We start from the raw sequence: 14431 nt of genomic DNA, 5'->3' as shown, positions 1-14431 counted from the left end.
CAGTGCTAGCAAAGTAATTTGGCGTTGTGCAGCTTATACCACCCCTGATAAGTGTAATTGTCGTGTACACACAAGTTCTGCCGAAAAAGATGGCATAGTTTTGTGGGAGAACGGTTTCGAACACAATCATGTCGTTGAAAGTGCTGAATTGAAGGCGAGGAAACTGAAGGAGAAGCTAAAAAAGGACGCTAGCAAGACATCTGAAAACCCGGGCAATATTATCGACAAACGTCTGCATAATATTGATGCTACGACTTCGTATCTATTGCCGACTCAAAAATCCCTCTGTCGCACTATTCAGCGACAGCGCAATCATATTTTAAATGCCCCCGCATTACCAGCTTCGGCGTTCGATTTAAATGTTCCGACTATGTTTACAAACACAATACGCGGCGATCAATTTCTACTTGACGATTACGCCACAGACAATACACGTGTTCTTACGTTCACTACATCAGCCAATTTAAAAATTCTTCGACGTTGCGATATCTGGCAAGGAGATGGCACCTTCGACGTTGTACCCAGTATATTTGAGCAACTGTACACTATACATGGTCGATATCAAGGTACTTTGATTCCGCTCGTATACATTCTCAGCACTCATCGTACTCGTGACATATATAAACGTGTTTTGGATACTCTCGTATCGTCATGTAGAAAATTAAATCCAACACGTATGATTATAGACTTCGAAAACGCGTACATCAACGCGTTTTCTGATGTCTTCCCAGATTCAGAAATTCATGGTTGTTTCTTCCACTTCGCACAATGCATTTGGCGTCACATACAAGAATTTGGTTTGCAAGTACGCTACCAAAATGATGCAGATTTTGCATTACATTTACGTCACTTGATTGCTCTTGCATTCGTGCCAGTCGATGATGTGATCTATGCTTATGCCAAACTGCTTAAATCTTCGTTTTACCAGACTCATTCGCAGGAATTGGCTAAGCTCATTCGTTACTTCGAAAATACGTGGATTGGTGTCTCCGGTCGAAAGAAAAAATCGCCTCTGTTTCCCGTTTCTATGTGGAATAATTATAATACAGTGGAATCTCGATAAGTCGAAATCCTCGGGGAACAGTTTATTTTTCGAGTTATCGCGATTTTCGACTTAACGAGATTTCGAGTTAAAGCGAGAGAATAAAAAATAATTCGAGTTATTGAGATTTTCATAAGCAAATATCGTATCATTATTTTTGCATAACGAATTTCATTCAACAAAATAACATATAAAAAAATAATAAAATAATAATTAAATTTAACATTACGGTACTATTAAAATTGAAATAATCGGTCATTTTTTTTTGGCACAATTTTTTTTGCATGTTCCGATCTATGCAGACTTCAATTTTATGCAAAGCTGAATATTCGTCTTCGTAATAATCAACTCGCTCTAAAAAATGTCTGATGGTACGAATAGCTTCAGTAACTTGAAAGTTTGTTATTGGAGTTTCTTGCATATCATCCTCGCTTCCACTATCATCATCATCTTCTTCTTCTCTTCCTTTTTTTATATCATTTACAATTTCTTGATCAGTACTAAAACCTGTGACTGATACTTGGCTGTCAACTTGAATGTAGTCTTCTAAAGTAATACAATCTTCTAATTGTAATGCGATTTTTATTTGAGGCCACTGAATTTCAGGTTCTATTATTTCATTTGCAGTATAATGAGATTGAGCCTCAGTATTAAAAAAACCCGATTTAAAAAACAATTCACTATGGTCTCTTTTTTTACTTTTCTCCATGATTTATCTATCATCCTGATGGCGTGAAGTATATTGATGTTGTCGGTTTTCCGTCGGATTCAATATCTAAGAGGATTTGATTGATGATTTCCTTACGGTAAAATGACTTAAAATTCTTTATAATTCCTTGATCTAAAGGTTGGAGAATAAATGTTGTGTTTGCTGGCAAAAATTGAATTTTTATATTACTCAGTTCAGGAATAATTTTATGGGCACTGCAGTTATCGATGAACAGGAGGATATTGCGCTTGGCGAGCTTCATTTTTTTATTTAAGTTTATCAACCACTGAGAGATAAGCATTGAATTCATCCACGCCTTTTGATTTGCATGATATTCTACTGGCAAATTTTTTATTCCTTTTAAACATCTAGGCTTAGCAGATCGGCCGATAACGAAAGGTGTTAATTTATCAGTACCAGTCGAATTCACTGCTAATAATAATGTAATTCTCTGCTTGTTATTTTTTCCACCGTGACAAGTTTCTTTTTTAAATGCCAGTGTTTTATCAGGTAGACATTTGAAGAAGAGAGCTATGAAAAAAATTATAATTTAATCTTATGTCAGTCTTAGAAGTTTATTTTTGAATAACGTATAAAAACAAACCCGTTTCATCTGCGTTATAAATCTCGTCGGACTTGTACGCCGATGTTATTGTTGATAACTTTGATTTCCATTCATCACAAATATCATTGCTTACATCAGCACTTTCACCGCAAAGCTTTCGGAAGGCAATTCCATGTCTTTTTTTGAAATTATGAAGCCAACCATCACTAGCCTGAAACTGATGATTGTTGAAAAGTTTTGCGTATGACAATGCCTTTTCTTGGATGATAGGTCCAGAAATCGGGATGTTATTCTGTCGAGCTTGCTCGAACCATACGATCAAAGCCTCTTCAATATCATCGTATTCCGCACCTCTCTTGCGTTTACGACTGGGGCTCTCGGTCTCAAAAGCTTTTAATACATCCTCTTTATTTTTCAGAATGCCGGATAATGTACTTGGTTTTATATCAAATTTCTTTGCTACTTCTTTTTTAGATAATTGCCCTTTTTCAAGTTCCTTAATCAAATTAAACTTTTCCCCTATACTCAGACACTTTAATTTTCGTGGTCCGTTCATGTTGACAGGCAGTAATATACTAATGTTTAGCGCTGTTTTGCGTATTTATAAACATACAATAAGGGTACATAATAATATACAACGTTATTGACTTATTGAGTTTGAATTTTCTAATTGTAAGTTTCCGATAGTCGGACCGAAAAATTCGACTTATCGCGATTTAGAAAAAGCCTATCTAATATGTGTATTTTTTTTCGAGTTATCGCGATTTGACTTATCGAGATTCCACTGTATAGTGCTAAGTGACAATAACCGTACCAATAATGGCGTCGAGGCGTGGCATCGTGGTTTCAGTTACAAAATGCACAAAAGCCACGAGACCATCTGGAAATTTCTAAAGTGCATTCAAGTTGAACAAGGAATGCAAGAAAATATATATAAGGAAAGAGTCTCTTAGTGTATGTTTGTAAGTGTGTGTGTGTGAGAGTGAGTATGTATGTTGACAGTTGAGTATATACATCATGAGGTGTGAATGAGGAAATCAGTATAGATCTGAAAGTGTGAGAGTTGGGACTAACGATAATAATTGAGATAATTGTCGTTTCTCAATTTACAGGTATAATTTGTAAATAGTAAGATATAAGTTTAGTTAATTTATGTTTAATAAAAATTACTCAATTTACAGAGCAACACAAAATCAATTTATTAATAAAACCCCAACATCTTTCACATTATAAAACGACAATTTTCTGTCAAGAATTAGTCAATATGGAAAAGTTACAATTTGAAGTGATTATGAAAGGAGCGGCAGATGGAAAAACTAATATTATGTGTGATAATTCAATTGCTACGCAGCACGGAGATAGATATAGTTTACCGCTAGAACTGCAACCAGCAACACTGCATAAAGAATTTGTGAAAACAACGGTGTATGAGAGAGTGAAAAGTGTATTATAAAAAAGACATCAAAAACGCTCAGTTTGGGTAGAGTTAACGGAAGAGTTGAAGAAATCTTATTTTGATGAATGTGGAAATATCATTTTCGAAGACACATTATTGGAAGAGTTTGTAGAAGCTTTAGATGAAACTAAAAATAAAGAGAGTTTAGCAGATGTAGTGAAGCAATTGATGCAAAAAGAATCAGCTACCCAAAATTTGAGGAAAGTATCAGAGAAATTTAATATTGAAAAGTATTCGGGTAAGAACGTAAACGTAGTACAATGGCTAGATTCGTTCGAGGAAGATTGTGTCCGATTCGGTATAGTTGAAGATGAGAAAATTATTGAAGTGTTTAGATACTTCTTAGATAAAAATAGTTTAGATTGGTATAGTTCTATGCTGATAAAGGAAACTGCTAGTTCCAATTGGAGTGTGTGGAGAAAAAAATTTTTGGAGACGTACACAAAAAAAGGTTGGAATTCGGTCACGTACGCTTTGTCTTTTAAATTTATTGAGGGCTCGCTTGTGGATTATGTGGTGAAGAAAGAACGCTTGTTGTTAGAATTAAGGAAAACAATGGACATCGGAACAGTTATTGATTTGATTTCATGGGGTCTGCCAAGATTTATTTTGAATAAGATAGAGAGAGATAATTTAAAGCAAATTGAAGATTTATACTGTGAATTAAATAAATATGAATATCTAGTGAAGAAAGGTACATCCGAATCAGAGGTAAATACGGTCAACGAGAGTTATAACTCAAGAAAAGTAGAATCAAAACAAGCTTGTCAAGTATGTTTGAAATTGAATAAAGGCAGACGATATCACCCGGAAGATTCATGCTGGTACAATGGTAAAAATGAAAATAAAGGGAAAGAGCTTAGAAACAGATAAGTAAACAATGTAGCTTTGGAAGTAGATGATTTTTGTGAGGAAGAAAAAAAGTAAGAGTCACACCATTAATCACAATAAACTTAAAAATAAATGATACGGTTGAAGTCGTGGCTATATATGATTCAGGAGCAAATGTTTCTCTGATAAGTTCCAAATTAATTAAAATAAAAGCAAAAAAAGTAAAGAATAGTCAGCGATTCAAGGTACAAACGATTGATGGTGTGAAGGAAACTCTCGGAATGATTAAAATTCAAATAGAAATAGGAAGTATTAAAAAAGTAATGAGGGTATTTGTAGTAGACAAAGAAGAAATGCGACGAGATTTTTTACTTGGATTAGATATGATTCAAGAATTTAGATTGAATCAAGATGAAAAGTTAAAAATTACGCAAGTATTAGAAAGTCCCAAGATCAAAGAAAATTATGAAAATAAAAATGAAAATGAAGTTTTGATCAATTTTAATGAGTATATTTATGAGAGTGATTTTGCAATTAAGATAGATCATTTAAATTATCAGCAAAGACAAGTGATTGAAAGTATAGTAGATAAGTATAAGCAAGTTTTTGCAAAAGACAAGTATGATGTGGGGATGGTAAAAAAATACGAGGCTCATATAGACTTACAAGTTGATAAATTTTGCAGTAAGCGACCNTGAGATTTTCATAAGCAAATATCGTATCATTATTTTTGCATAACGAATTTCATTCAACAAAATAACATATAAAAAAATAATAAAATAATAATTAAATTTAACATTACGGTACTATTAAAATTGAAATAATCGGTCATTTTTTTTTGGCACAATTTTTTTTGCATGTTCCGATCTATGCAGACTTCAATTTTATGCAAAGCTGAATATTCGTCTTCGTAATAATCAACTCGCTCTAAAAAATGTCTGATGGTACGAATAGCTTCAGTAACTTGAAAGTTTGTTATTGGAGTTTCTTGCATATCATCCTCGCTTCCACTATCATCATCATCATCTTCTTCTTCTCTTCCTTTTTTTATATCATTTACAATTTCTTGATCAGTACTAAAACCTGTGACTGATACTTGGCTGTCAACTTGAATGTAGTCTTCTAAAGTAATACAATCTTCTAATTGTAATGCGATTTTTATTTGAGGCCACTGAATTTCAGGTTCTATTATTTCATTTGCAGTATAATGAGATTGAGCCTCAGTATTAAAAAAACCCGATTTAAAAAACAATTCACTATGGTCTCTTTTTTTACTTTTCTCCATGATTTATCTATCATCCTGATGGCGTGAAGTATATTGATGTTGTCGGTTTTCCGTCGGATTCAATATCTAAGAGGATTTGATTGATGATTTCCTTACGGTAAAATGACTTAAAATTCTTTATAATTCCTTGATCTAAAGGTTGCAGAATAGATGTTGTGTTTGCTGGCAAAAATTGAATTTTTATATTACTCAGTTCAGGAATAATTTTATGGGCACTGCAGTTATCGATGAACAAGAGGATATTGCGCTTGGCGAGCTTCATTTTTTTATTTAAGTTTATCAACCACTGAGAGAATAGCATTGAATTCATCCACGCCTTTTGATTTGCATGATATTCTACTGGCAAATTTTTTATTCCTTTTAAACATCTAGGCTTAGCAGATCGGCCGATAACGAAAGGTGTTAATTTATCAGTACCAGTCGAATTCACTGCTAATAATAATGTAATTCTCTGCTTGTTATTTTTTCCACCGTGACAAGTTTCTTCTTTAAATGCCAGTGTTTTATCGGGTAGACATTTGAAGAAGAGAGCTATGAAAAAAATTATAATTTAATCTTATGTCAGTCTTAGAAGTTTATTTTTGAATAACGTATAAAAACAAACCCGTTTCATCTGCGTTATAAATCTCGTCGGGCTTGTACGCCGATGTTATTGTTGATAACTTTGATTTCCATTCATCACAAATATCATTGCTTACATCAGCACTTTCATCGCAAAGCTTTCGGAAGGAAATTCCATGTCTTTTTTTGAAATTATGAAGCCAACCATCACTAGCCTGAAACTGATGATTGTTGAAAAGTTTTGCGTATGACAATGCCTTTTCTTGGATGATGGGTCCAGAAATCGGGATGTTATTCTGTCGAGCTTGCTCGAACCATACGATCAAAGCCTCTTCAATATCATCGTATTCCGCACCTCTCTTGCGTTTACGATTGGGGCTCTCGGTCTCAAAAGCTTTTAATACATCCTCTTTATTTTTCAGAATGCCGGATAATGTACTTGGTTTTATATCAAATTTCTTTGCTACTTCTTTTTTAGATAATTGCCCTTTTTCAAGTTCCTTAATCAAATTAAACTTTTCCCCTATACTCAGACACTTTAATTTTCGTGGTCCGCTCATGTTGACAGGCAGTAATATACTAATGTTTAGCGCTGTTTTGCGTATTTATAAACATACAATAAGGGTACATAATAATATACAACGTTATTGACTTATTGAGTTTGAATTTTCTAATTGTAAGTTTCCGATAGTCGGACCGAAAAATTCGACTTATCGCGATTTAGAAAAAGCCTATCTAATATGTGTATTTTTTTTCGAGTTAGCGCGATTTTCGCTCGGGGAATTTTTTTTTCGAGTTATCGCGATTTTCGACTTATTGCGATTTGACTTATCGAGATTCCACTGTATTATAAATTATATTATTTTGTAATTTTATATGTTTGATTGTAAGAAGGAAAAAATATGTTTTTTATGAAAATTTGTAATATTTAAATATATGATATTTGGGAATATTATGTAATATTGAAATTGTATTGGTATTAGAGTTAAAACAAATATTTTGTTAAAGTTTGGAAAAAGAAAATACATAACAATAATAGTAATGATTATTATATTAATAAATCGGGAAAAGAGTATGAGAGAGCTATTAATTAATATCAGTACATTTTTGTTATCATTTAGTGCGCTGGTGGGACAGCGCGTTTCAACCTTAGCCGTGTTACGTGGGCATGCCGCACTGCACCGAAAGTACAGCGGCTGTTCACGTAACTATTTGCAGCGGCAAGGTGCGAAAGCACCTGCCGCACCGCACTCGAGTCAGTCCCACTCCATTCGTATGACTGTAACTATCAATGCTTTATGTCTCTCTCGTGCTCTCCTCCCAATCTACCACGTAATTCCTGTGTTATTATTTATTTGACCCCTTCCCACGTATCACTATACTGTAAAAATGTTCACTAAATATTGTAAATACTTGTTACATTAAGCACAAAATCGTATACAAATTGTAAAACAATTGCTATAAACTTCGTAAAAACCTGCATACTGGGCCATACGGGGTTCTACACCACGGTCCATTCTCAAATAAATATTCAATTCTCTCACTTTTCTCTCTTTACTCTATCTTATACATGCATACTTCTATGTCGATGTATGCACGCGCGTCCGCAAGCGTGTGTAAGTGTTGATATGTGGGTATGCGCGTCTTTGTATGTCATCCCATTGGTGTGTTTACGAGTATGTTTTTTTCATATTTTCATGTTTCTACATATTATTTTCGACTTCTCTCTAGGCCCAGAGGTGAAAGCGTCTTGGAAGTCGATTGATACGACGTACAAGAACGATTTGAAAAAAGTCGACGAATCAAATTCGTCTGGTGCTGGCAGCGCTAATACTTATAAGTCCAAGTGGCCAAATTTATTCTTAAATACCCGTCAATCAGGGTTGTAATTTACAACAGCAACTGCAAGGACCTTTGTTGCAACAGCCCCCAGTTATTCCTGCGGTTATACTCGCTGCTATTTCTTCGACATCGACCACCCCAGATCCATCATATCAACTGTGGCAGCTGCAGCAGCAGCATCAGCAGAATCTACAGTCACAGCAGAAAAAACTAAAGCCAAAGCAACAGCGCAAAAAGCCGCACATTCAAAAACCGTAGGAATAACAAGTATCTAAAGCAGTTAATAGTTATTAGAAACGTACTTTTAACCTAAAAAAAAAATAATCTCTGTATCACGCAGAATGCAGCTTGAGGTTGGCGAATTTCTGCCTCGGTTCATGGAATTCTACAATTTATGAACAAGGCGGAGCATTCTGAGCGATACAGTGCCTTTTTTGTCTATGCGTTCTCAAATTATATGTTCAAAATATTGTTTATCAAGAAAATTCTTATAAGTGTTGCATGGTACTTTATTCTCCTGTTTTGTTTATTTTATGGTAGACTTACACATTTTTATAAATAAATGTTCTACTAAATGCTTTGTTTTTATCACCATTCCTTCATCGATCCACACTTCACTCTTCTTTCTTTTTTGCTCATCTAAATAGATACATGTCAAATTCTTTAATTCAAACCGTATGTACCCCGCAGTATTGACTTAATATATATTCCATTCAAATCTTATATTAAAATTTTATCACTTATACAAGTCGAATGAGCTAACAGAGCTTTGAATTTCGAGAAAAAAGAGTCCTCTGACTTTTTATCTTGAAGTCGCGTATTTTCAAAAATATTAATTTATCATTCGTCATACATTAGTGTCTCGTCCACCTACAATAGAAAAAAATTTCATTTTTTGGCGACTCCCTTTTTCACAGTTAAGGAGGCTGGAGCGGTAAGCTTTCCTTTCACTTGAACGCTCTATATGCATGCGTAACGCACCTTGAGAAGTACTGCTGAACAGCTGATCCTGTATTCAGACGGCAACAAGCAAGAGTTGAGACACACCTGTCAATGTTATTGAAGTCTTTTTTAATTAAATAAGCATTGGGGGCATTTAATTAAATAAGCAAGGGATTCCACGTGAAAATCCATGTAGATCGTATACGGATTACAAGTGGATCGATCATGGTCTGAACAAAATGCAATCGCCGCGGATTTTTCACTGATCCACATTGATTTTTTTTTCAATCCTCGTGGATTTTGGACTTGTTCGCGAGCACGCGCTCAAAACATGCGCGAGGTTTCGTCGGTGAATCACCGCTGATTTTCATCTGATCCACATTGATTTTTTTTTCAATACTCGTATATTTTGGACTTGTTCCCGAGAACGCTTGAAGGATCCGCGAGGTCTCGTCAGTGAATCGTCACGGATTTTCAACTGATCCGTGAGGATAATTGAATAACCCCGCTGGAAAAAATCAGGTAAAAAGTCAGGTAAATTATAAGGTGAAAATCATGCCACATCGTCTTCAGGTAGTTGAATTTTTCGTGTGAGAATATCATCCGGGTAGCCTATTTTTGGCTCCAAGTCAGAACTCTTCTAGAACTCTTCTATCTTCTAGAGAAAGTTGTAACGATTAAAACGAGATATTAAACGTAAAGAGCGGACTAGTAGTTTTTTCTCAATCGCTGGCAAGAGCCGAAACACGGATTTCAGCAAATTCGGTCGACAGCCATCAAAATGGGCCTTAAGTCCCATAAAAAAATTTTTTGTAGTTTAATATGTAAGGAACAATACCCAAAAGGTCCAGAATGAATAAAAATTATAGTTTCCAAAAAAAAATATTTAAAAAGTGATTTTTTTTACAATTTGCAATGGAAAAGTTCCCCTTAATATAACTGCTTTGATAGCTCTTGCATAATCAATGAATATTTCAAGTGGTAGGGAGCTGGACTTGTAAACGACAGATCACCAGTTCAAGCCCAAGTCAAGGGGAACTTTCTTACTTCTCTAAAGTATACAAGTAAATAAATTTTATATAAATCTTAAAAATAATCTAAATTATTAACTAAATAATTTCAAAAGTTACTGACAACTCTTAAGGGGACCGACCTGTGTTAAAAGCTTAGATTCAAAAAATAGCTATATAAATCGAAATAGTGGAAATTTTTTTTTTGTAATCGTAAAATATGTTTATTAGACACCTGATTGACCAAAAAAAAATTCTATCCAAGCTCTGAAATGCCAATTACGCTTATTTTTTCATAATACTAAATATTATAATAGGATTCATTTGCCACGCGATTCTGACGTGAGCTTTTCATCAATATTGATCTATGGGGTCTCAAAATCTTCAGAAAAGTACCCTCATCCACTTAAGCGGAGCAGAATTTGAAAAAAAAAGTTTGTTTTTCTTCCAAGAGCTTTAATATGGCTTCTAGTGTCGATAAAATACTAATTTTCTCAAAAATTGGCACATTTTAACGTGTATATAAAGTTGTACGCAATTTTTCAAAATTCTGCTCCGCTTAGGTGGACGAGAGTACTTTTCTGAAGATTTTGAGACCCCATAGATCAATATTGATGAAAAACTCTTTTCAAGATCATGCGGCAAGTGATTTATAACCCAATATTTCGTCTTATGAAAAAAGTGATGTAATTGGTATTTCAGAGCTTGGGTAGAAGTTGTTTTTGGTCAATCTGATGCAGAATGAACATATTTTACTATCACAAAAAAAAAATTTCCACTATTTCGATTTATATGGCTATTTTTAGCTGAAGCTGAATTTCAGCTTTTAACACAGGTTGGTCCCCTTAATTAAAAATAAAAAATCACTTGACGATTTTTTTTCTCTCAAAATGCATGAGGATTTCACAACAAAAAACCTCGTGGATAATCGAATATCCACGAGGATTACTGCGGAAACCCGCGTGGGTTGATCGAGAATCAACGAGTATTTCCACGTAAATCCACGAGGTTTACGTACGTGGACTCTGTATATGATCCATGTTCGATCCATGTGAAATCAATGTCCGATCCTCGAGGAATCCCTGTATGATTCACGTGGAATCAGCCTGGATAATCCACGTAGACATCCGCGAAATTTTTTTCAACTGAGGTCAGAACGATTACTAGTTGAAAAAAGGGTTCAAAAATAGGAGAAGTTTTCCATTTTATCAGATATCACTTTCACTTATATTTTAATGCATTTTAAAATAGTGTGATTTTAAAATATCTTAATAGGTACATTAGTTTTTTTTAGCAATACACACAAAGTCCACAATGATGTTTGGTAGATTTTCATTAATAGTTGTACGAGCTCATGTGTTTATATTGTTAATTTATTGATAATTACCATATATAATTAATAACAAAAAAAATTTAATTCGTTTAAGTGTATACGCAACTCAGAGGTGCATTAAAAAAAAATATTACATTAAAATCGTTCTCTTGTGATGTGAAATTTTTATTTGGTGGGGTAAAACCGTCCCATAATAGACCCTTCTACCAAACTTTTAGTTTTCAATTATTATTTTTGTTGAATAAGTGTCATAAATAGTAAAGGAATCTATATAATTTATATTTTATCTGTATTTTATAACTATTAATAATATAAAGTATATGAAAAAATTGATGAAATATAAATTATGTGACATTATAACAAAAATGGCTTGCCATTGTCATACAATTAATTTAATTTTTTTATACATATGATTTGAAAAAATAATTTGATTTAATAAGATAAAAAATATCAGATAACAGTAGTTCACAAGTTAATTATTTGATTGATGATTCCTTGAATTTATTCCTAAACTTAAGTGAAAAAAAATTGCATCAAAAAGTTAATGCAGAAAAATTCAATTAAAAAAGTGTAATTTTAATTTCAAATTATATAAATCTAAAAATATAATCATTAAAGCTGTTGAGATTAATTCAAAACAGGGTCGCTCATTCTGTAATATGATGAAATAAAAATGTTGACTTATAATTTTAGTGCCTTTTTTGCAATAGTATACTTACACCACTTTATACTTCATGAATAATAAAATTATTATCCTCCGCTTGTTTAACTAGGTTTTTCCAAGGAGGTTTGTTGTATTGAAAACAAAAATATTTTTATTTGCTTTGATTATAATAACGTATTAAAAATGTCCAAATCAAAAGAAACTGATTCTTTACTTAATGAATATCATTTGAAAAAAAATTCATATGAAACCATTCTCAAGGTAAGAAAGTTATTGTTAGAATTCTATTTGTTATAGTACTTGAAAATTTGATAAATGATAATGGAGTTTTAAAAATCCATTTCCTGGCTTTAATTAAATATTTACATACAAACAACATTTTTGGAACCAATGTCGAATAAAAAAATTTTTAATTCTATAATGTTTGTTATTCTCGACAAATGGATTTTTCATTATTAAAAATACATCTCAATGTTATAATAAATTAAAAAGTAAACGTAAGAATACTTGTTGCATTTTTTCATAATTGAATGAACTTTTGAAAGAGAACTCAAAACTTCAGAGTCAATGGTTTGTACAAGTTACATTTATGGCACAAAAACATGTATAGACTTTTAATAAATTTTGGTGACCATTAAAAATTAATTTTAGTAAATGAGAGCTTGATAAATACCTTATATTTATGTTATGATATTTTGAATATTAAAATATATGGTTTTACACAAATGAATTTAGATAGATAATGGTGCAGAAGACAATAGTCAATTTGATTCATCATCAAAAACGAGTAAAAAAAAAAGTTCCGATTTTCACAATTATGAGTCCAAAAAGATTTCTATGACTTACTCATGGAGCAATATTAATGTCTATCATGTTCTACCTGATAAAAGTTTATGGAGACCTTTTATTAAAAGACAGTTAAAAAATTCAAATAAAAAACATCTTCTACGTGACGGTAAGTCAAATATGATACGTATGAAACTTGCATAAATTATAATGTGCGTTTTAATTTCTAAAAACAAAATGCTTATGAGACAACAATATTAAGTTATTTTTTACAGCACTCTAACCTAAAAATGGCAACATGGCTGTTAGTCTTAAGTTCTTGTGCTATATTAGTATATTACGTGCCTATAAGGGAGCGGAAAACTGGAAAGCCTCAGAGCAGGTGTAATTATCGTCCGAGGCGAAGCCGAGGCCGACAAACATGTGCTCTGAGGATTTCTTTTTTGCTTCATAGGTGCGTATACTATTTTTCATGAATCCCCCAGCAGAAATTAACTTTTCTCTATCCGTTCGGCGAAAGTGCTTTGTTTCGCCAATCGATTAGGCTAGAAGAAACATAACTTTTAACCACTCAAACAACCGCGTGCGAAAGTGTCTCACATATCGGTAACGTAACCTATGAACTAGTTTTTAATTGTAAAAATCATTAATTTCTTGTCACTATGAGCGATCCAATTGAATCATCCGACGAATCTACAGATGAAGAATGTGTGCTACGAGATTTTGACAAAGAAGCTCATGAAATAATTAATAGTGATACGTTACCCAAAAAGTCCTCAGACCGATACTTGCAGGTGTATGAATCTTATCTTGCTTGGCTGTCAGACAATGAAAAGAATCTTTCCAGCTCACATGAAAACAATTTGATTATATATTTTGAAAGAAAAGTGTAAACCTCCTACACTATGGAGTATATGGTCTATGCTTAAAAAAACTCTCAACGCCAGAGACGAGGTTGATATAAGCAGATTTTTAAATTTAAAAGCCATGTTAAAAACCAATTCAAAAGGTTATAAGCCGAAAAAATTATTGGTGCTAGAGTGGGATGAAATTTCAAAATTTATAAAAGAAGCAGATGATCTTGATAATTTAGCTCTGAAAGTAAGTAATTAGTATTTATTGACAATTTGACTATATTTTAAATAAATTTTCTTATTATGTCCCTATTTTCCAGGTAATTTTAATATTTGGAATTTCTGGTGCGCTGAGGTGTGATGAAATTTACAATTTGAAAGTGAACGACGTTGAAGATTTGAAAACCAAATACTTGGTATCGATTCAAACTTCAAAAAATGATTATAGCAGCGTTACAATTTCTGCTTCTCGCCAACTGATCATTGGACCGTTATTTTACGATATTGTGAAAAAGTATATTTCATTGAGGCCAGTCAAACCATTTAGTGAC

At 33.1% G+C, this 14431-nt stretch overlaps 2 protein-coding genes and 1 pseudogene across 2 annotated transcripts in view; 1 reads left to right on the top strand and 2 right to left on the bottom strand.

The window, feature by feature from the left end:
* Positions 1–1761: 1761 nt before the first annotated feature.
* Positions 1762–2872, bottom strand: LOC111694423 (tigger transposable element-derived protein 6-like). Its single transcript, XM_023462561.1, has 2 exons — positions 2356–2872; positions 1762–2282 (listed from the first exon to the last, which is right to left on the bottom strand). Exons 1-2 carry the CDS (start codon positions 2870–2872, stop codon positions 1762–1764), a joined length of 1038 nt encoding a protein of 345 aa, XP_023318329.1.
* A 2658-nt stretch (positions 2873–5530) lies between these two features.
* LOC111694422 lies at positions 5531–7009 on the bottom strand (annotated as a pseudogene).
* A 5380-nt stretch (positions 7010–12389) lies between these two features.
* The window catches only part of LOC106655097 (protein white), an 85274-nt gene continuing 83232 nt past the window's right edge, over positions 12390–14431 (top strand). Inside the window, exons 1-2 of the mRNA XM_014375309.2 lie at positions 12390–12501; positions 12976–13195. Of these exons, the coding sequence (XP_014230795.1) occupies positions 12424–12501; positions 12976–13195 (298 nt within the window). The 5' untranslated portion in view covers positions 12390–12423. The remainder of the gene's footprint in view (positions 12502–12975; positions 13196–14431) is intronic.

Source organism: Trichogramma pretiosum, unplaced genomic scaffold, assembly GCF_000599845.2.
Source record: "Trichogramma pretiosum strain Unisexual culture from Peru unplaced genomic scaffold, Tpre_2.0 scaffold8, whole genome shotgun sequence".
Taxonomy (NCBI): domain Eukaryota; kingdom Metazoa; phylum Arthropoda; class Insecta; order Hymenoptera; family Trichogrammatidae; genus Trichogramma; species Trichogramma pretiosum.
Note: the sequence above shows the minus strand (reverse complement) of the source record. Positions and strands in the feature narration are given on the sequence as shown.

Bases quoted from the DNA above. Each gene is read 5' to 3' on its own strand.
- LOC111694423 (XM_023462561.1), bottom strand. From the start codon at position 2,872: ATGAACGGACCACGAAAATTAAAGTGTCTGAGTATAGGGGAAAAGTTT. The intron at 2,283-2,355 runs GTTTGTTTTTAT...TTTTTTTCATAG, and splicing joins TTATAACGCAGATGAAACGG to CTCTCTTCTTCAAATGTCTA.